Source organism: Kryptolebias marmoratus, linkage group LG22 (genome assembly GCF_001649575.2).
Source record: "Kryptolebias marmoratus isolate JLee-2015 linkage group LG22, ASM164957v2, whole genome shotgun sequence".
Taxonomy (NCBI): domain Eukaryota; kingdom Metazoa; phylum Chordata; class Actinopteri; order Cyprinodontiformes; family Rivulidae; genus Kryptolebias; species Kryptolebias marmoratus.
Window position 1 is genome coordinate 13,350,363 of NC_051451.1, and position 23,530 is coordinate 13,373,892.

Sequence of the window (23,530 nt, forward strand, 5' to 3'; positions counted from 1 at the left end):
AAGAGAACCAACAAATGTATCTGTGTCTGTGTAAGGAGGTCATTTTAACTTGTTAAACTCTTTCTTATTGTGATCATACGACTCTGGAGTCCTATTCCCAGTAAGAGCTTTATCATCTGAAGATGGAAATAGAACCCGTTGACAGTTCCAGTGATAGATTTTTCTTTGAAACTAAAAAAAGTTACGAATTACAGTTTAAACTACAATAATGTTTTTCAGTGGGTTGTGATGACTGTTTAAGTGTGCAGTAATGAGCCACAACAACAACACTGCTGTGATTTTCCATTTGAGGGCGAATAAATGACAGAGCTAGAGAAAAAAAAATGTTTTTGGAGTTTAGATGGACTGAGGTAGAGTCCCAGGCAAGACCATCACCACCTGCTGAGTTTAATTCTGGTGAAACTTGGACGATCCTTCCTGTTCAAAGTGTACTCACTTAGTAAAGTCTGGATTGGACCGCTATCTTAGAGGTTTTACTTACAGCTGAGCTCGATCCGAATAAAGTCTCTGATGCCCAAGTTTTCTAGGAAGACGCCAGAGGATGAGGTGGTTTTAAACAAGAAGGAGATGTCGGCACTTAGCTCTCCGTGGAATGTGGGAAAGTGGAGGTACGATGTCTCCTCGTCGAAAAGCGCAGCATTCCAGATATTTTCTGCAAAATGCATTATGATATATATATATATGGACTAAGAATTTACCAGATTATTTATTACATTGTCACAACACTTATCATATGGGGATATCATGTTTAATGTTGGGCTTGAACTTACTGTCTCCGTGGCATCGGAGAGGTCCCACCTTGTAGGCACTTTCTGATACAGGCCTCTGGATGTCTCGCAGCACCAGAGATCTGACAGGAAGTGACTCCTTATGAGTCAACAAACCAGAGTCATTAGCCCTGTAAAGTAGGAAATGGAGAGAAAGGAAAAGGAAGAAAGCCAAAATAAGACAAGTTTCGAGATGACACCACATTTCTGTCAGGAGAAACCCCTAGCAAATGAGAAAAAAAACAAAGATGACTCATGAGAAGAAGTGTAACTACCATAATAATCAGTAGCAGGAAAGTGAATACAGTACCATGCAGAGCTGTCAGCATCACAGCTGCAGTGGTGTTTGGGGTCTACACAGTTCTCCTGCACACTGCAGGCACACTGTTGGCTGCCTGGCAGAGCCTCATCCCAGTGAGTCTGCTTTAGTCCTCTACCTGGACCTCCAACCCACCAGCTAAGTGGAGAACCTTCTGAAACACAGAGGTTTTGATTAGTAATAGACCAGACACTTGCATCAGATTTAAGTTTGCTCAAGTGGTGCTCAGAAAGAGTACGGCGTAGATCAGATTGTTCAGAAGCTAACGAACTATCACCTTCCATGAATCCATCCTAATGTAATCATAGAGAAGCAGGAGAGGTGTGGGAGATAAACAGCATGTCTATTACACTATAATTTAATGTAGTGCAGATGTGGTGAACGCATAATAGGTGCAGTCAGTGAACATAGTCTCATATTTAAAGCCCAGTAAATGAATGATACAAGCTGAAAGCTTTACTTGGATTGGTTTTATCGTCCCACAATGTCACTTTATAAAGGGATTAGGAAAACACAAGAACAGAAGAGAGTACATGGTGCATAATGCTACTAAAATCATTTAAGTTAAAAGCTTAAATTCTGGTAAACTATATAAATGGTAAATGAAAAAAACAGTATTTAAATAGTGCAGTCATTCACAAAAAAACAAAACAACAACAAAACTTAAAGATAATGTTTAACTGTATCATTGTCAAGCAGATCTAAAGGAGACTTTGATTTATCACTAAAAACAGTAAAACATGCATGAGACTCTATTTCTATTTCTATTGGGAGCAAATAAAAAAGTGCTGCATACTGTTGCCAATATTTTATGGCTAAAATAAACACAGTGGTTTAAAGGTGAACCAAAACTTTAAGAAAAAAGATTAATAAAGCTGGTCGCTGTGGCTAAGTTAAAAAGAAGAATAAGAAAATATTAACATTTTTTTTCGTTGGGTATGTTATTCTTTCATATCACCTTGTACAGGCTGTTGATCATTCATGAGATCAATCATGTTAGTTAAGCTTTTGTTACATCAGAGCATTATTTCTTTAAAACATCAACATTTCTAGAAGCCTCACCTGGTGTCTTGAGGAAGTGTGACTTCCTGCAGTGGTATTCCACTTCTTGTTCGCAGTGCTCCGATTGGCTGATGATTGCTGAAAGCTGCTCCTCATCAGCTGCATATTCAAAGTGAATGGAATAGTGACTTCTTTCTGGCAATGGATGGATTTTGGTCAGTTCTGTGTTGTTGTGCTGGATGACCATCCACGTCTTATCCTCTGTGAAGGATAACATTGACATCAAAAATTCACGTTCATGCTTGTGCACTCAGCAGGACAGACAGAAATGGTGGTGGGTTGAAAAGGAAACGGGTTACAAGTGTGTCTTCATGTTGTGTTTTGATGTGTGTGTGAGCTACCTGTCATGTTGCAGAATATCAGCTGAGGTTTGATAGGTCCGCTGCCGTCCACATCGATGTAATAATACCCTGATGTGTTCCCTTTGTGTTTGTATGCCTCACAGGACTGTTCATAAATCGCTAAAGAGAGAAAAAAGGCATAATCAGCAGCAGCAACCATTTATGTTTACTTTATTTGACTCTAATTTAATTTAATGTGCACATAATGTGAAGTCTTTATGTATTTGCGTAAACAAGCAATCACTTAAAGATACAATGTGATACAGAGTCCTAGTTCAAAACAAACTGAGCTTCAGTGACTGATCTTTGAGCAACAATAAAAGCATTTCTTACAGCCGTGACACGTGGCTCCGCTGTAGCCCGTGCCAGAGCAGTTGCAGTGAAAGGTGGTCCATGACTGACTGCAGCTGCCTCCGTGTTCACAGTAACTTGGAGAACATCTGAAAACAACAAAAGATACAAAAACAGTAACTGAAAGGGACAAAAATAAAAGCCAAATGGTTTCTGGCTTAATGACAAGGAAAAACTCTCTTAGCATGAATTTATACTGCTTGTTTTTAGCTCCAAAAAATCCTTGTCTTCTTTGCCTTCTTTTGTAGTTTTTGCTCAACTTTGAATTTTTAGTACGTGCGTTGTGCACCTTTTGCTTTGTTTATTTATAAACATGCATATTTTGTAAGTTTTTTTATAAGCAAAAGGGTGAAGCCACAGATGGATTCAATGTGCATATAGGTCACGATGCTTATGTGGGTTGGAGGTGAAAGGTTGTGCAAGTGCGAGTCAGTTTTTCCAGTTGACATTTTTTTTTTCAAACAAAAGCAACTCTGTAGATAATATCCACAGCATTTACCACTGGGTTACATTGATTTAGAGAAAGGTCTAATGTCATATACCAAGAGTGATATGTATCAGTAAAGTACACTTTAAACTCACACAGGAGTGCTTGTCTTGACATTTTCCCTAATGTCGGAAGAGAAAAATACATTTAGGGGCTATCATTTTCGCAGTACTAGATAGCAGGAAAATGTCAGTTTCATTGATTTTGTCAGTAAAAAAAAAGTTTCAGTGTACAACAAAAACTTTTTAGCCTCAGTAAATATCCATGTACAGATTGACTTTATGGTAACCAAAAAGTGTTAAAGATCAAGCAGATAAAGACTGTATGAGCATTAATGTTGTTTGTTTCAATCAGCTGTGCACATATAGATGTTGTTGGTATTTTGAATCAAAGAAAACTTATTTTTTCATAAAAAATCAGTACAAATAAACAGTAAAACAACAAGAAAAAGTTTGCATTTTTTATGATGCCGGAGAACAACAAAAAATGGTGATATAATTTTTGTGAGGACACATTTTGAGAATCTGAGACTAGGCTCCTTCCATAGGTGCAAATGTTAAGCCTTAAAACAGAGATTGTTAGGGTCTAAAAAGGAATAGTTGAAATGTGACATTTGATCATTTTCATCTACGTTATTAAATAAAGATAAATACACAGTTAATTAAGTTACTTTTGCTCTTTAAACATATTTAAACAAATGCTTCTGCTTTTATTTTGTCTGACCTGTCAATAATGTCGCACATATCAATCTGAAGGTTACTGTAATCTCCCATCAGCCTCTGCTGCACTTTGATCAAATCCACCGGCTGGTTGTTAATGGTTAGCAGACGCATGCACCCTTGGAAAGCTCTGAAGGGATTTGTGCACTCCAAGTTGCTTTCTCCATCGGGACAACCTGCACAAAAGCACACAAGTCAACTTAAGAAGCTCATAGAAAATCATGGGGAATCACTCACTTTAAAACCTCAGTTATTTACAAGGAAACAAGCAAACTCCACACAGAAAGGCAAAGCAAACTGTCAGCCCTTTATTAAAATTGAATAATATGCACAGTGAAACTGTTCAAGCCTGAAAAAGATGAATCCTCCCCAACTTAACAAATAAAGTCCCATCAGCCTTTGAAACACTCACAATGATGCAAAAGTTTTATCTTTTTTTATTATTATTTTACCACCAAAGAAAAGTTGACTTCCTGGTGTGATAAGATACGAAGGACTGGCTTGAGCAGTTGTTCCGTCATCTCTGTCCACTGTGACACTCAGATGTTCTGGTCCTGGCGTCAGATCCACAGAGTGCCACTGGCCGTCACTCAGGCCTGAACCTGAGGTTGCACACAAACATTTATCAGCCCAGGATAACAAAATAGCAAGTCATAAAACCGCAGATTCAAAACTGGACACTGTGTCAGTGTCATGCTTTGCTTTTATCAAGGTGTGTGTGAGGCTCCTAAACCTCGCAAGTGTTGTTTATGACTCACAAGACAACCTTTAAAAAGATCTATTTTAATGTAAATGCCATTTTCCTAAACCTATACTATTTCCTTAAGCTAAAACTGGCCAAATTATGACAGACAAAAAATGCAAAAAATAAAATGGGATTTTATATTCTAACAGCCTTCCTTTCAGTGAGTTCTTTTTTAAAACCATTTCCACTAAAGGCTCTTATTTTTTGCCTTCTTGTCATGTTGCAGGTGATGCAGACAAATTAATTTGTGCATTTTTATGTTTTAAATTTTGGAGTAACAAAAGGAATATTATGATTATTATGGACTCCTTTTTAGTTTCCAAATGTTAGAAAGCTTGCTGGGTTTGTAAACAGTCTGCAGAGTCTGTACCAGGACTCCCTGGAAGAAGAGATAAGTTATGTCAATGGGACCAGTCGCTAGTCTGATGATTGGTTTGGGACATTTTTTTAAAGGTAGTGGATTGGAAGAGTTTGGTCTGTTGTTTTGCTAAATTGGGAAGATGTAAACTCCTACTGTGTGGCCCTCTTAATTAGTGATGAAATAATATTTCAAAATAATTTCAGCAGAAGAATCTTAATGATTTTATATTAGGGTGGTAACTGAGGCGGGGGATCAGGCGGACCTGTTTTGAGTTCCTGGGGTATCCTGCCAGGCTTGTGGATCTGTAGGTGGAGCCTGGCGTTGCTCAGATACAGCCAAACTGTCCCCTCTCGCTTTGAGAGATCAAAGGTCAGCAGCAGCCCCTCTTTATTCCACGTTCGAAACTGAAGCCCCACTGACGCGCCCACTGATGACGGACCTGTGCCTCCTGGCAACCTCAGAAAGCTCTGGGGGCCGGTGAACGTCATGGCAACAAAAACAGGTTCAGTGCAGGAAAAGGTCACTTTGCCCTGGGACAGATGAAGAAGAGGGAGGAGGGGGGAAACATTACAGCTAAAGAAGGAAAACATGAACATGAATTCATTTGGAGGCACCCTGATGTGCGGAAATATCATCAATTGGTCTTAAAAACATGAGAATATTAGCATAATGATAATAGCAAAGATTAGAATAAGCATCAAATCAAACGCAGAAAAAGCTTTAACGTCAGCCAGAAGCTTTTTAAAGTCACAGAGGAAGTCAGAGGAGGAAGTGAAAGCCACTGCTGGACAGCAGAAGTAATGTGTTTTATCAGAATTCCCCAGTGAGAGCACCAGGTTCCTTCTTTTACATGCAGCACGTAGACACTTGATCAAATCTGAAAGCTCTTTGAGGATTAGTTAAAACAGTGTAACGTAATACAACTAAAGAGGAGAGCAGCAGTGTTTTACATTATACAATCCAACACACACATGCACACACACACACACACACTTCTGCAGAAATACAAACATGTGGAGGTACTTCTTATAACAGCTAAAACGACATGAGCTGATATAGTTTTATGCTTTTTTAAAAAAATGCTTTAATGTAATTTATTGAAGACATGTAGAATCAAATGTAAAAGTACTTTGTCCTTTTTTATGACTGTTTAATTGTTTTAATTGTGACAATATAGGTAAGAAAAACTCAACTCTGTGGTTGATGCAATACTATTTAAAAGATTTTAAAGTAAATCTGTGCACATCGAGTTAAATACAGAACTTTGGTGGATGCAGAAACACTGACGTGTTTTTCAGAAGTGAGCCAGTTCACCTTCACAGTAACCCGCTGGTCCTCCTGTTTAGTGAGGGATACCAAGTTCAGGCCGTGGTAAACAAGGTTTTCCAGACAGCCGTGGAAATTTCTGTTTGCACTCTGAGATCCAAGGCCCTGGCCTGCTCCCACGCTCACCTGCACAAAAGGAAAACAGCATAAAAAAATGAATACATAAAAATGTGAATAAATAGAAAACCACGGCACTGCAAATGTTGGTGCTTCTCAACAAAACAACCCACCTTGTTGTGATCCCAGAGTGTGAACCATGGTGGGATCTCCACCAACATTGTGCTTTTGTCCACAGTGAAGTTGAGGTGATTGCTGTGATGCTCCACTGCAACAAGGTGCCAGTGCTGATCGTCCAGCAGGCTGCCCAGAGACACAACATGCTGGGTGTTCAGGGACAAACTCCCACCTGGAGAGAGGGAAGAAGAGTGTGAGGATGATGTACGTACAGGGAGTGAAGGATTATTTTATGAAGACACCTTTTTTATTAGGGTGAAATAAAACATGTTGCATGAGAATTGCTAATATCAAACACTGCATTTGGTTTGTAATACTTTCAACTATTCAACAGGAAAAGCATTCACACTCAGCAGTTAGCACTATTTTTAGGGGTAAGCTGAACTGTTAAAGAAGTGCTACAAAGTTCTTCTTGGGATCCCATCATGGGATTCAAATCTTCAGCTAGAGTTGTTAGCAACTAAGTAAAAGCAGACAGCAACACATATTGTATTTAACACTAAAAGAGGTGGGAAAAGAGGCAGACAGGCATAAATAAATGAACAGGGAAATGCTGCCAACTCTCCTGCTGAGAAGCAGGTGCTAAATGCTGTGGAAATAGTCAAAACCAAGCTTTCACTTAAACAGCATTTAATCATAAGAAGAGCAACAGTTCTGCATATAATCTAAATGTTGTGGAATATAAGGCCTTGTATTTATTCTCCCATGCTTTATTTAACATTTGATTAATAAATCTTAATCTGATTTGTGTTTATCACCACTTTATATTTAGCCACCATTTTAAAACCTTAACTAGTAGTTGTTTAGTTTATCTGGAAAGAGAGGTATGTGTTAGAAGCGCTGGAATGTGAGCCACAGTCCCAGGCACGAAGGGGGAAGACGTTGCCCTTTGACCTCCAGAGGAGAGGGACATCCTCTCAAGAAGGGGAGGGGGACATAAGCCTTAAAACCAGAGAACATCCTTTGTTCCCTCAGACAATCTTTGGGGTGCTTTGCTGACACTTTGAGGTGATGTGTTTTCCCACATTTTATTTGAGGATTGTCTCCCAAATGCATTTGGTTTTATCTTTGTAATAACCTGTTTTCTCTCTGCTTTTGGTAAAATAAATATTTAAATTTAAAGGTATTGTCTCCTTCCGGTCTCTTTCCATCAACCAACTCGGGTGAGGTGAAGGAGGAGGAGAGCAGGTGAAAATCCTTACCTCAACAATGCACAACGTCATTAAATATAAACTGGATGTTGCTTGACATGGGACTAATTTGTGTGCACGAGATGAAAAAACATTTGATTTGCAGAGCGACTGAGCTGAAAGTGTTCAGTCATTAATCCTCATTGAGCTGTCAGATACTTGGGATTGAGCAGGAGACAGAGACAAGAAGACTGAGGTTTGCTTAATTATTCATCAGGAGACTGATGCTTGGAGATGTCACAGGAAAAGAAAAAATGTAAAAGGTAAGCTAGATGTCTTTAACGATGGTGCCAACCTTATTTAAATAAGTTGCATATTGTTAAATTATTTGTTGTTGAAGAAAATGTTATGAGGCAAATTTTCTGATTTTTTCTACATGAACATTAAGTGGTAATTAACTCACTTTTTTGTCTGTTCCTATTTGGTGAATATGGGTTATTCCTGATGTTTTTTTCTATTTGCACATTCTGACAAAATAATCCCAGTCTCAATAGCTGCACCGCAGTCCTCATCCATTTATCTTCTTTTAAGACCCATTCTGTCTTTCATACTTATTTTTGTGCAATCTTCCTCCCCTCTATCACCTTCTAATCTGTGTTATCCAGAGCTGCCTCCCACAGATGGATGTCAGAAACATTAATTGCATCTGGTTTGTTTATAATGCTGCTAACACAGTCAGCACTTGGCTCCCGGCAGGGACCATAAACAAACTCAGTCTTTTCTGTGCAGCTGTTAGTGGCTCCTCACAGTCTCAGACCTGACCGTACCTTGAGTAACTTTATATTCTGTTGTCATTACCTAAAGCAGGGTCAGAAACCAGGTTGCCTTGAATTTTAGGGGTCTGACCTGTAAGAATAAATGCTCAAATAGTGGCTAAAGGGTGTAGAACTTGGTGTACCTCTAACAGCTTAAATAATCCACAATATTTTTTGCAGAGCTTGTCCACCAAAGATATATAGGTCTTGTTATGGTGAATTTATTGGACCCCAAAACTGGCCAATGTCTGCACAAACCCAACCCTAAATCTAATCCTTTTTATGAAGTAGCAGCTATTGTTTAAAACTGTTGTCAAACTGTTATTAATAACATGTATAATTATAAAGTTAGTATAGCTTATCTTAGCATGTACTTTATTATCCTGCAAAATATCATTTTTAAACAACCATTACAGTGTTTTGCTTTTTCATCCCTTCTCTATTAAAAAGTCCAACTAGAGAGCACAAGATTGGTGAACAGTGATCCATAGAAAATGTATTTTCACAGAATGTTTTACTGCCATAAAGATAACTTCATTATGTGCCAGTGAGTCTCCACAGTCTCCTCTGACATTTTGATAAATGTACAGAATCTGCTGCTTTTGGAGAGAAAAGACTTTCATTTTAATAAGTCGGCAGACTTTTTTCAAAGCGCTCGGACAGCTTCAGGCAAACCAAGTGGAACTAAGTGACTTCTGTAAAGTGCTGCCGAAGGCTGCTCAGAGTAGCAGGGCGACCATAATGGGTTGGTTGGAGCCAAACATGCTCTAACAAATGCAAATCTAATGCAGACAAAGGTGCAAATTAGGCAGTTATTGCCTCTGTTGGGATTTTTAAAGTCACTGAATTGGAATTAAAACGGGTGGAGCTGCCACAAAGAAAGAAACAAAACCGCTCATGGATGTTGCACTGCTGTCGACTATGTTAATGTGGTTATGCTGTTTCTGCGTTCGCAAGGAAAAAAGAGACATGCATGAATATTTAACACCGGCTTTTCTGCCTTTTTAATTGTCAGATGTCCAGATTTCAAGATGTCATGTTAATGTTTTTGAATAACTAAACTTTTTGGCCACTTAATCCACGGTGGATCTTTGAGAGGCAGCAAAAAAAAAAGACTCTTACCCCTTGCTCGTGTCATTAACAGTTACCTGCTAAGACAGCATGATTTGGGGAGTAATTACAAACATGTCAGGGTTGTACCTTTTCTGAGCCGCAGGAGAAGTCTTCCTTTCTCTAACTCCAGAGTGAGGCTGTGCTCATTTGGTCCTTCTGTGTGAAAGACTGTCCCAGAGTTTGTCATGGTTTTAAATTTCAATTGAATGCCTTTAGCGGACGCCTGCTTCAGTCCTGGACTCAACCTGAAGAAAAGGCTGCTGTGGCCATCAAATCTCACTGTGTCCGAATCTGAAAAACAATGAACCTAAGCTTTACCTGTACAATTTGAGTCAATTATAGAGGATCACAAATGTAATTAAACCCGGTTTTTGATCTTCAACATTTTTTAAAGTGACTGAAATGTGAACAGACATCAAACATTTGTTCCACTCTTTAAAAACAAGACGTCACACGATGCACACAGTTAAACTGCTGTTACATTATCCATAAACGTCGAAGGGGGTAAAACTGACTGTAGGGACATCCATAAACCTCCAGCCGGAGTCCAATCCGACCATTTGGATTCCAGTCCAGAGGAATCAGACGGATGAATCGAGCGATCACAAGGTGCTGGAGTTTGTGCTGGACCACACTGTCTGCATTACTGTTGCCAGGAAAGGCCTGAATCATCCAAGACAAAAATACAAGTTTTGTCATGTTTTCATCAATTCTTTAATCATGTAAATACACATACACACATATATATATATATATATATATATATATATATATATATGTATATATTTCCCACATCATTTGCTTTTTCAAACAAAAGGAATTATAACTGGAGTTCCCAAAGCATCTATGAGACATTTTTCCTAAAGACAGAAATATTGTGGAGATATGGGCACATTCTTGACTGAAAAAAAGAAGTTCTTAACTCGATAGAAATGTTAATTTGCAGATGAGTAATTTCACTTTTGTTTATGGAAGACACTGCTTGGTCCAGGGAGAGCAAAAAATCTTAACTTTAAAAGTAATAAAAGGTTTCTGTATTTCAGAATCATTATTCTGGTGATAATTTGGGGAAATTGTAATCCCTGATTTCTGATTTAATGAATCTTTGGTATTTAGGTGAAGTGAGAAAAAAAATATGAAAAGAACAAACAAGAGAAACAGAGCTTTGCAGCATCGCAAAGTTTGTCTTCTCATGTTAAAGGTAAATAAAATCCTGGAGGAGCTGACGAAGCGGCTCAGAAGTCGACTCTGAACATTAAAGCTGTGATGAACCGGCTTTAGGACTTTTGAGACATGCTCTGGATATGTCTCAGTTATGCTGAGTGTGAAATAAACAAGGCTTTAAGACGCCTGAAGCCTTTTTCTCTGTCAGTGGTAAACCTCCGCTGACATTTGTTTAATCTCTCTCTTTAGCTTTAACTTTCTCAATAAAAATGTATCTGTCTGTTTAATGACATTGAGCTCATACAGAAGTTAAATAACTCACTGTAGGAACTGCTTCTCTTCTCCCTGTAAATAAAACCAGCCAGGTCATTCACCATGCTATTAGAAATATTCAAGAATCAGTGCTTGTCTAGATGAAAACAGCTGAATTCATGGATTAAAAAGCTGTCGGCCGGGTTAACAGTGGGGTCACTGTGGACACAAAGCAGCACTTAGTGAGCAGAAGTGTCTATTTATACAACAGCCTCTTCTCATTGCAACAGGATCCTAATCAGCTTACTGTCAGAGCTCATGGCATCGTACAGTAAATCAGTGCAGAAGGCAGCTTTCATCAACAGACAGGTTATTAAACATGCTATTAAGAATGAGCATTGACTAAACAAAGTAAATATGTGAATTTCTGGCTCATTATTTTGTGTTTTTTAATTAAGTACTGTAATGTAATTGCAACCAAAATGTTTTTTTTGTTTTTTTTTAACCTAACTTTAAGGTCTGTCGTGGTGAAAAAAGAGCCGAACCAAAAGGCAAAGCTCTTGATTTACTGGTTTGAATCACGACAAGACAAACTAGATCCTGGTCACAAGCAGCTAAATGGGCTCAGCTTTAAATAACTTTCTGGAAGGACAATGTATCCTTTCTGGCTGGGAAACAGCCTCCATTATCCTCCACTGGGAGGAGCTGGACAATGTTCCTGGGTAAAGGGATGTCTGGGTTTCCCTCTGTGACCAAACCACAGATAAGCAGCAGAAAATGGATAGATGGACTGATTGATAAATAATTTTGAGGTCTTGGTGCCTAAATCTAGCAAACAAATTAGCTATTTAAATAGCTGAATTGCCTAAATCTAATTAAAGGAACAATAAAATAAAATAAAAATAGCACTGACTGACACACAGTGGCTTTGCCACTTAAAAGCAAACTCTCCACAACTGCATTTAGCACATTACTAAAAGGACCATGCACCTTATTACCTTATCACTGTTACTAATCGGGGCAGGCAATGCTCGAGGGCCTAAATGCAGAAACAAAAACAAGACATGCTGATGGTGAAAATGATTTTATTATGGTACACAATAATAAAAACCAAACAAACAAAAGACAAAACAAAACAAAATACAGAACAACTGACAAATGAACAAAGAAAACCTGGGTCTGTAAATACCCAGATCAATGAACAGATGTGCTGATTACTAATCCAGGGAAGGTGGGACAAAATATGTCAGAGACTTAGACAGAACAGTGTCCCCGAAACAAGAAGGCCTAATAGAACAAAGTGGAATATTTGCTTCCCAAAATGCAAATATTTAAAGTTTACGAAGCTTCATTCCACTGATTGTGGGTCATATATTTGAAGTGCCATTATTCACTCTTTCTTGGTTTTTATACTGAGGTATTGTAAAAGCTTTTTCAGTTGTCATGAAGTTGTCTCATTACCAAATGTTATAACAGATGTTTCTTGACACAAGATCAATGAAAATGCATTTTATATCACCTCACTGTATTTTGGATGATGAGTTTGTGTGCTTTAAAAAGTAAATTTCATGTTTGTTTATATTAAAATAACCCAGTTCTACACAATACAACCCTGGACCTAATGATTTTCCTTTTATGGCAAATGTGTTTTTGAGAATTGTCATCATTCTATTTAATGTTTCTTTTTGTTTTCTTCTCAGTTGCAAATTTATTTTTCCTCCGACACAGATGAATCCACACACTCACTCCTTTACTGCCCTCCTGTCGATACTGTTTCCAGTTGTGTCCCGTGTCGCTGAACATCAGCTGGTAGGCCGTCTGCCAGTCCGAGCTCCCATAGCGACCTTGAGTCGCAGCGGCGGTGATTTGCGTCCTCCTACCCAGGTCGACCTCCAACCACTGATATTTATCTGAGCTCAGAGGAGACCAGCCTCCAGCTCCTGGGCACAAACGCAAGTGAGGAAAGAATCTGTTTAAACGAAAGGCGTCATGTTGCAACATAATCCTGAGGATGAGCAAAAGGATTTTTTTATGAAGTAACTTTAATCTAAACACATCTAAATTTACATGAAAGTTTAACACTACTGTTTAAAAAACTGAATCTGTATCAAAACTTGTTTACATCTTTCTCAAATAGCTCTTCCCAGCTTGTGTTTGGGTGTTTTTTCCTTGGTATGTACACATTTAAGGGGGTTATTTTGTTTTAAGGTCATCAGGATGTTTATTGCCTGCCTTCATAAAGGGCAGGTGATCATGAAGTTGTCTTTGCCTGTGTCTGTTAGCAAAATATCTTATGAAATAATGAACAGATTCTAATGAAACTCTTAGAAAGTAATCATTGTATATACATTTACAGATGATTAACCTTTGATTTAAGATGGCCGCCACAACTAACTGACCTTAGGAAACACAAAAATAGCTGTATCTCACGAATCAGCCCTGTTTGTCTGTTAGCAAGAAATGTCATGAACAACTGGACAGCTTTTAATAAAACTCACTGAATGCCCATCTACGACTGGTTAACTTTTCGAGTCAATTTGATTCAAGATGGCTGCCACAGCAAACCAACCTTAGCAAGCACACAAATGGCTATAACCCAGTCAATTTCACACATATTTAGCTCAAATTTGATGTTGTAGTAGCTGAGAGTCATCCCCAACATATTCTCTGACTGCTAACCGATTGGGCAAGATCTTTGTTTAAAACTTTGGCAAGCGAGCCAGAGGGCGATATGCGTTCCTTCAAGAAATGCTAGTTTATTCTTCTTTATACTTTCTTGCTTTGGGGTCAAAGTGTTTCTGTGTGGATAATTTTGTCTCAGTTGTGAGTTTCTATTAAACACAAAGAATCTTTGTCATCATTGGCTCTGAATCAACAGTTGCATTTTGACCTCCATCTTTTGATCTGACGATGGCTTCAAATGTTCACCAAAACACAGCAGCGATGAGGCGCCTCAGCACCACCCTTTCCCATCCTTAAGTCCTGCGGCCACATTAGGACGAGCTAGTTGATGCGAATCCGGCTGAAACTCGTCTTTGATGCTGTGTGCTGTGTCACGAGCAGAGCAGCTGCAGCACATCAGAGCTGAAACAGCAGGGAACTTCTTTTTAAACCTCGTCTGATCTGCACAACCGCTGAAAACATGGAGAAGTGAAGGATGCTACGATGACTTATTAATGTAAGACTGCTAAATGTTAGACGGGATCATCAAGGAGTGTTTGACTGATTGCGAGAGCTACTCAGCACATGTCCGAGGGGTTCTCCTGCTTCTTATGAACAGAGCAGCCCGTTTCTTGGTGATCGTTCAGATATAATGACGTCTAGCTAAGCCTCACTCATGTTTAGTCTCAGTATATTCTCTTTCAGCACAGTGTGAGTTGTCAGCATCCTGGGGAGTTGAGGAATGTAAAGTTGGATTGAGGACAGATTCACACTGAACTGTGTGTCACGATTCATAAGCACAGCTTCAACATACACAAGTGAAGTAATTACAGTGGTACAATATTCAGTATTCAATATTCAAACACAATTGCAGTCAAGGATTTTGACTGTTTTTTGTGTCGCTTTGCAAGAACTTTAAAGATATGTAATACATTAAGAAATATGTTTTTATGATGGGAAGTAGAAAAAATGTAGCCAGATAGACAGAAAAACATAAACTGTCCTTAAGAAAGCAAACATTTGAGCAATGTGTACATTTACAATTGTAAAAATCAGGATGTACAATCCTATGAGTGGGTTTACATTAAAAATATGAGGTTTGGGTTGTTTCAGATGCAGGTATTTGAGAGGGATTGAGCAACAGACTACAAGGAAAACCTGTGAATCATGAGAGATTTTCCAAACAGACAACGACACACAAACAGCTACAGGTGATTACATGATCGCCCACTGTGAGGAGATTTTTTTCGAAGGTGATTTAATAGCGTTCGAAAACTGCAGTAGGGTATCTCACCGTCTCTCCGGTTCAGCTTAGCAAAGCCCGGCCCGTGGCTGCTGGACAGCTCTGAGGAGCTCCTGAAGGACGACGGCAGCAAACTGGAAACCAGCGGACTGTGACACGCCTCTGAGAATCACACAACAGATAAACAAATCATTAACAGCTAGTGTTTACATTGCTTTTTAGTCTCCATAGTGAAAATGCGTCAAATAATTACACTCTAATAATCAATTATATGTCGATTTACACAGAAACAATTTCAATTTTTATACTGAAATTAGGCTATTTACATGTTATGACCTGCAAAAAATCCAGCATAAGCTCTTCAGCCCTAATGCATTTATTAAAGTTTGAACATGGACCAAATGAAAGGAAAGCTCCTGAGAATTTCAGTGGTTAGCATAATTAGTGTCTGTATTATACAGTACAGGACAATCACATTACATTTGACATTTTGCTGTGTCTTTTGAATTCTGAGTGACTACATACTAAAGTGCCTTTTAGCAAATGGCATCTTCTACTGCTTGGAGGCAAATGGTAGAGAAAATGTAATAGAAAAAATAATAATAATAGTGATACCAGTGGTTTCCGGATGGCACAAATTCAATAAACAGAGCAGTTTCTAACATAATGCTAACTTAAAGTTCACATTCCCACAGTTTTTCACAAAGGAAATGATTTGGATTTTTAGGTAAAATCCTTTTAAATTTCAGTTTCATTCTGCTTTCTAACTTTAAAAGTGTGAAGCTTTGAATTAAGTCTCCTCTGTTTAATTATCTTCTTTTTCAGAAGGGCAACATTGTCCACAAAATGTGTTCTTCTCAACAACAACAACAAAAATAATAAAATATTAAAAGCAACAAAAATCTTTTAAGTTGAGTTTAGACTCAACAAAACTTCAAATACTTCACAGGTTGTTATTCTTCAATCGGAGCAGAAATCAGCTGTAAATTTTTTAATTTTTTTTTTCTGCTGGTTTAACTTTCATCCCACAAAAACACCCTCTTGTAGTGATGGAGAAGTTATAAAATTTTGCTTTATTGAAAAAAAAAAAACAGCTCCTGTCATTGTATGTTCCCGAGCAATGTGCCTGAGCTACTCTGGTAAAGTGGAGGAGGGATTAAAAAAGACAAAATAAATAAAAATTTAAAAAGTAAAAACCATTAGTGATCTGATAAAAGGGCTTGTCTCTGTTTAGCATTTGTAAAACCTTTAATATTCAACCATTCCAGACACATTAAACCTTTTTTTGATGAAATATCCTCAAAGTAGCTTATAGCCACGAGTTAATGATATGTACATGAACTTGACTTATTTCATTACAGCAGGAAACTGTTGTCTTTCTTGTCATTTAATACACATTTACACGTCTAAGACATTAACCTCAGGGGACTGAGGAAAACAGATTTATAAGAAGCTGCAACATGAGCAGGGGAATCATTACTGTTCAGAGGTCTTAACGTAATAATCACCGTGTTGTCCTTAACGGCTCCCTAAATCCTAAGAAGATCAGTCCACAGGCTTAAATACCGATAAGCACTTTGAAAGTTGTCTGAGACTCTGTGTGACAGATTCTAAGAGGTTTGCTTACACATTGATATAAGCAACGGCTTTACAGGAAGCTGATCACTGTAATGTAGATCCCTTGAGATTCAACCTTCTGTAGGTTTTTACCTACACTGTAACCTTTACTAAAAATCACAGCAGATTTCTAAAATGCTTCATAAGTTTTGTGTCAGATTCTTGCTGAAGTTTGTGTTGGTTTGTTTGATCTTAGAAGGATGTCTTCTTATTCAACATTTTCAGCGTCTTCTTCCTCTTCTTTCGGCTGCTTCCTGTAGGAGTCTACTACCCTGTCGCAGCATCCTTCTCCGTCTCACCAACTATCTGTATATCCTCCTTTGCTGCATCTATGAACTCTCTCTGTAGTCTTCCTCTTGTCCCTCTTTCTCTCCTTTCCTAGCAGCTCCAAATCCAACATACTTTTATCCAGTATCTCTACTATCTTTCCTCCGCACGTGACCAAACCATCTCAGCATTATGTCTTTAACTTTGTCTGGAATCTGCTCTTCCTGTGGTGTCCCAGTGGTCAATGTTGGTCGTTCTCAATGAAAATCTAACATCTTCATCTCTGCCACCTCCAGCTCCTACTGTCTTTTTTGAAATTCAAATCATAACAGGACTTACTAGGCCTTTTAAACCTTCCTTTTCACTGTTGCAGCTTTCTTTTTGTCACCCCCCACCCCCACCCCTCCCTCCATCCACTCCACCCTGCCTGCACTCTGTTGCTTTGAATGGTTGACCCCATTTACTTAACCCTCCTGTGGCCTTTTGACCCGAAGCCCTCTTCAAGGGCTCTACAAGGGCTTCAGGAGGGTTAAACCCATCCACTCCTCGTGTCTTTTCATACACCTGTCTCCCATTCATTCACACTCATGGATTCTGTCTTGATCTTATTTTTTCTCATTTTCACTCCTCTTCTCTCCACCTCTCCAGGCTCTCCTCCACCTGCTCCCTGCTTCTGACCTCATCTCCACACCCGTCCATCACCACTGGAAACAAGAAGGGGCTCAGAGCTGATTTGTAATGTAATCCTATAAATGTCTGTCACACTTGACATCCTCGTTTCGCAGTTCCTCTCTTGGCACCCTATCATATGTTTTCTCTTGATCCATAAAGACAGTGCAACTCACCCTGACCTTCTCTATACTTCATCAATATTCTCAAAGCAAACATCACATCTGTAGTGCTCTTTCTTGGCATGAAACCATGCTGCTACTCACTGATCTTTACACAGCTTCTTGACCTTCTTTCTACAACCCTTTCCCATATCTTCACAGTATGGCTCAATAACTTTATACAAGTGAGAAAATAAATGATGGCACAAATACTTTCACAGCACTAGTTATCAAACGGATCTTCTTTTTGCAGGTGTGGTTAAACACAATGTCTTTCCCATTTGAAACTCATTTAACTTGACCTAAACATTTCCTTTAGCATCTCATGCCGGAGAAAATTTCTGCTGAAACACTCTCTCTTTTTTGTGTCTCATTAGGTGAGTCATTTAAATTGCCTGCTAGATAATTTAGCTCTGTTACATTCAAACAATTTAGTCCTTTATTCAGCCTTGCTCTGTGATGTTCTGTGTCAGCGACAGCCTTTAGAAGACTAATGACATTTGAGTTGCACTCACTGCATCTATTTAATTACAGCTCTTGAAGCCTGGAGAATAAGAAAGAACAGAAGGATGATTTACAGTCTGCAGGAGTTTGGAAATGACACAACATTCATGTACTGAAACTAAAGTATTTCCTGAACTCTAAACGCACCATAAAATGTCCATTTAATATGTTAAGGACAGTGTTCAGCTGTACAGAAATTTAATGAATCATTTTGAAGAAAGAGTACGGAAATGTCAGGCACACTGTAAGAATATAAAACAGGATTATGGTGTGTTAGTAGCTGAGAGTCATCCCTAACACATATCTTGACCACTAACATGTCATGCAAGATCTTTGTTGAAAACTTTGGCGTTGATTATTCGAATCAGTTTGAATGTTATTGAAATATCTCACAAACCACTGGAAATTAATCATTGGCTCAACCTGATTCAAGATGGCTGCCAGAGCTAATCAATCTTAGCAAACACAAAAAAGGCTATGGATCAGTCATAGATAGATACTGAGCTAAAATTTAGTGCGTTAGTAGCTGAGAGTCATCCTCAACACATACCGTAAGATCTAACAGATCATCTTTTTGTAAAACTTTGGCCTGTGAAATGGAAGGTGATATGTTCGTTGAATGCTGGTTTTCCTAGTTTTACAGTTTCAAAATATTTCTTCCCATTTTTTTCTGTAGGAATTGTTTTGAATAACCAAACAGCCCCAGCAGTTTTCAAACATTAGCATCCGTTTTAAGAAATAAAAGATCAGTTCAGCCAAGAGAAGACATCCATTGTTTCTGCCTGTTCTTTCTCTCAGTGTGCGGCACCTTCTGACACATTAGTTTTGCTGGAGATTATCATCTGTTAGTGGTGAGTTATTAATAATCTGAACGCATGCACACTCATCACAGTTTTACCCACTTGTGCACAATCAGACACGACTCTTACCCCGCTTAGCGCTCCTGTTCTCACCTTTTACCATGTTCACACATGGCTATTCATTTCTTATCTGAAAATGTCAACACTCTGTACTCAAACACACTGATGCATCAGCGCACACACACACAGACCGGTTAGGAAGGCTGTGATATTATCTGTCATTAAACCACGATTAGAACACACACTTCACTGACTCCATATCAGCCGAGAAGGGAGATAACGATTCTGTTTAGGACTGGAGAGAAAACATGCCCCGCACCACAGCAGCCTGGAAGTTCATTTTGCCTCATCAGTGGCACATGCTTGTGTTATCAGACTTGATGCGTTTGATTTATCTGAGCTGAACTGGAGGATGATAGCTTTTTAATCCATGTCTCCAAACACTGTCATAGAGTCAAAACCCTGATTTATGTTCTATACAGGGAGAAGTGACTTCAATATTAAAAGCTGCAAACCTCATTATAAATTGTTTACTGGAAAACAACAAACTTTTTGTAAAGCGGTTGGAGAAAAGGAAAAGGAAAACATTGCCTTTATCTCCCTCTACTGAAAGCCAAAGGCAGAGTGATGATGTTTGCACCAGTGTCTGTGAATGTGCGTGTCTATCCTTTACCAAAATATCTCATAAACCACTTGACAAATTTTAATAAAACTTGCAGAAATGATTCTTGGACTTGAATGTTCAAGCGAGTAACTTTTGCAGTCAGTCCACTTCAGGATGGTCACCGCCGCTAACTGACATAAGCCAACATAAAAATGGATACAAGTGAGTCAGTTGTACAGATACTGAACTAAAGTTTGATGTGGTAGTAGCTGAGAGTCATTCACATTACACACAACACACACTATAATTTCATTAAGTTTCAGCAACACAGACAACCAATTTGGTTTATGAATAAAAATCAAATAAAAAGATAAAAATTGGGGTATTAAAATACAATGTAATGAAATTATACCAGTGGTAATGATACAGAAACACACCATTTACTGTAATTATTCAAAAACAAAGCAAATGTCTGCCTTCTGCTTTCATGTGAGCCTCTTGAACAAACAAAACAACAGCATAACTACTCTGTCAGAATGAGAGGGGGCTACTGCCTGATTTTAATATGACGGGTGTATAAAGGAATTTCAAACATCTTGGGGAAAACATTGGCTTCAACAACCCTTTTTTTGTTTGTTTTTTGCCCAATTTTCCCAAGGCAAAATGTTTCCAGTGCACTATGAGGAGGTGCCCTCACATAAAAAAAAAACAAAAAAATGTAATTCGAGCATCAATAAAATTCAGAACATGCTAAACTGGATTATCATTGGATTTATGCTTCAACAACACACAAGGTCCTGTCAGTCCGCTCTTTCTTCCAAAAATGACCCATCTGCTTTAAGGCTGAGCTGGGTCACAGTGACCAGCTGCAGAAACAGAGGCGTGTGCTCCATCACATCCGTTTACCTCCTTTCACTCCGACAAACACTACTGCTTGAGTCAGACCGTGCCCGTGTCACAGGCTCAGCGCAGACTCAAAGTCAAATAAAATTGGAGGTCAGGGTGCTGGAGATTATTAAGTGGAAGGTGTACAGAGTTCAGTGTCCAAGAGCGCAAAAAATGGCTTTAAGTATTGATTTTACAGAGAGCAGGTTTTCCTTTTTTATTCGCTCATAGTTTTTGGCTGGAACTGAGCTTTAACCATTTCCTCCTGGATGTAGAAATCTTTTCATCTCATTTATTTTTATGTACATATTGTTTCTCATTAAGAATCGAAACCTGATATTGGGAAATCAATCATTTCTCTGTCTGACCTTCCCCGACACAAGCTTGTGGTGTTTCCTAAAAGCTTCAAGACATCTTTTTTTTATTGTTGTATTTTTTTTATCAAACATCATCCACATGACAAGACTATCATCATATTAAATGAAAATATTTAATGATAATGAAAATAAAATATTTATTATTTAACTTTGCTTTTAAACTAAAGAAGACAACTTTAAAATGTATCTTTATGAGGAAACAGGAGGTGAAACTAATCAAAAGGATTAACTTTCACATATAATAAAGTTTACAGAAAAACTGTAATATTTTCAAGGTGTGCATCACTTTCTCCGCTCCCCCCTCTTGCATCCAGTCACGTCAGGATACACATGCATGATACAAAATCAATAGATTGTGCATGTTCTTAAGACAAATACCAGTCAGAAAAATTCACTACTATTAATTCATAACCATATTGCACATGAACAGACCAAGTTTTCACAAATAACTGAACTACCAGACCTAATAGATGAGCTAAAAGCATCCTTTGCTCTGATCATACTTACCTGCTTTAGTATCTCCATATGAGTTGAGAAGCACCAGGATGACCTGTGTCATAACTCTCCAGACTTTTTTACTCCAGAGATCCATCATGAATGAATGCTGCAGGAAAGTGGAGAGAGACAGTGTGCCACTCCTCTCCTCTTCTCTCCGCTCCCCCACAGTCTCGCTCTGCTCGGATCTCGGACGAGTTTGGCTCTCCTCAGTCCTCAGAGCTCGCTGGAATCCACCTGTCTCCGCAGAGAGGACACCAGCAGGCTGCTCTCCGTGCGGCTGCATTCTGCAGAGTGAGGTGAGAGGAGAGAGGGTTGGAGAGACTCACGGAGGGAGGGGGAGCTTTTACTACTGTCACAGCAGGAGTACTCCAGGCATTCAAAGAGCTCTGATGACATTCTGATTCATTAAAAATCCTCCAGAAGAAAATCCACTGCAGGTCACTTTCCTCTGAGTCATCTCGGGTCCCGCCAGGCTGCAGCTCGCTCTTACAGAGTGCAGCATTTAATGAAATGATCCAGAGGAAAAAGTGAGACCGACTCAGCAAATCAACTTAAGAAATCCCCACAGAGGAGATACAGGAAATGACTTGAAATGTAATCAGATTTTTTTCTTCTAGCTGAACAAGGGTTGTTTTCCCTGAGTTAAAAATGAAAGTAGATTTCATTGAAGGTATGCAAATTGCCTGCCACCTTGTATCTCAAAGTTTACACAAACATCAGCAGTTTGTTAGCACTCAAAGTACAGGATGTGGATCACTCTCAGCTACTACCACACCAAATTTGAGCTCAATTTCTGTTAAACTGACTAAGTTATAGCTAAAGTAGTCAATTTGCTGTTGGGACAGTCTTGAATTTGGTAAACTCCAAAAGGTCTAATGATTATTTTCTGAGAGTTATGAAAGGTGGGTGATAAATAAAGGCAAATGTTTGACTGACTCTGAGGAGAAAAATCTTGCAAAGTTTTTCTTACTTTCTAGGTAACCAAGGACAGGACTGTAACATAAAATAATATGATCAAGAAGCAGCAAAAGAAGAAAAATCTTTGTTAGTAATGAATATGATACTCGTGTCACTAAAGAGTTTTGTCCAAATGTCACCACACCAGACAAAATTTCTTTTTTGACTCACACACATTTAGTGCATTTAGGTAAATGGGAAACAAATATCACATACGTTAAGATAAAAACATTTTTCAAATACGAAACTACCAACGAGGTAGTAAGATCATAAAAAATCCTATTAAAAACCTCTTTTTGCCAACATATTTTAAACACCTACTTCAGTTTTCAGGAACAAACAAGCCGCCCTCCTGTCTGAAACACATATTTTATTGAGGGTTTGCTTTATGAGAATGCAAAAGAAGTAATTTCTATGTTTTTAAAAAAACAGAACAAATATTTCCCCTCCACTGAGGGAAGAAATAGATTATACAGCAGTTTGAACAGTAAGATTACATCTAGGTAACTGTTTTCAGAAATCATGTCAGCTTATTTTCGGCCTTTATGTCCTGCAGGTAATGAAAGATGCATTTGAGGCTAAGGGGGGAAAGCCACATCCGAATCAGGGCTTGAGTACAAAATAAGCAGAGTAAAAAAACAAAGTTGTCAGCTTCATACTTTAACAATATTTTTATTATTACAAAAGGAAAGCATCCCAGATAAAGTAGCGTCATGTCTTACTCTCTTTATATTGTTTTACATTTAGAGAGTTTTTATCAATACAAAAAATGGTTTTAAACATTTTCAGTAATAAGAAGAGTCCCTGTGTCTGTAGATGAATGCCTGAGGCAGGGAGAGGAGCAGAGAAGCAGAAACTCAGGGTGTGAAGAAAGAAAACCTGGCTCACCTCTACATAATCAGTTGCCATGGTAACTTGGGGTTTAACTGTCCGACTTTATTCCAACAGATAAACAATACTTGCCTTTGCTCATTTATCTGACCTGTATTATTGTTTATTCCTTTGTTTAAAAAGAACGTTTCATGAATTCCTTTCAAGAAA

General features: G+C 38.5%; 1 protein-coding gene across 1 annotated transcript in view; it reads right to left on the minus strand.

Annotated features, from left to right (window-relative positions):
• The window catches only part of LOC108242990 (contactin-associated protein-like 4), a 32,443-nt gene extending 10,444 nt beyond the window's left edge, over positions 1–21,999 (minus strand). The window contains exons 1-16 of the mRNA XM_017428166.3: positions 21,542–21,999; positions 15,142–15,252; positions 12,933–13,126; positions 10,286–10,433; positions 9,858–10,061; positions 6,709–6,884; positions 6,467–6,604; positions 5,415–5,682; positions 4,499–4,648; positions 4,051–4,222; positions 2,823–2,929; positions 2,490–2,609; positions 2,149–2,349; positions 1,078–1,240; positions 771–898; positions 482–652 (exon numbers count right to left, since the gene is read on the minus strand). Of these exons, the coding sequence (XP_017283655.2) occupies positions 482–652; positions 771–898; positions 1,078–1,240; positions 2,149–2,349; positions 2,490–2,609; positions 2,823–2,929; positions 4,051–4,222; positions 4,499–4,648; positions 5,415–5,682; positions 6,467–6,604; positions 6,709–6,884; positions 9,858–10,061; positions 10,286–10,433; positions 12,933–13,126; positions 15,142–15,252; positions 21,542–21,815 (2,725 nt within the window). The 5' untranslated portion in view covers positions 21,816–21,999. The remainder of the gene's footprint in view (positions 1–481; positions 653–770; positions 899–1,077; positions 1,241–2,148; positions 2,350–2,489; positions 2,610–2,822; positions 2,930–4,050; positions 4,223–4,498; positions 4,649–5,414; positions 5,683–6,466; positions 6,605–6,708; positions 6,885–9,857; positions 10,062–10,285; positions 10,434–12,932; positions 13,127–15,141; positions 15,253–21,541) is intronic.
• Positions 22,000–23,530: the final 1,531 nt, after the last annotated feature.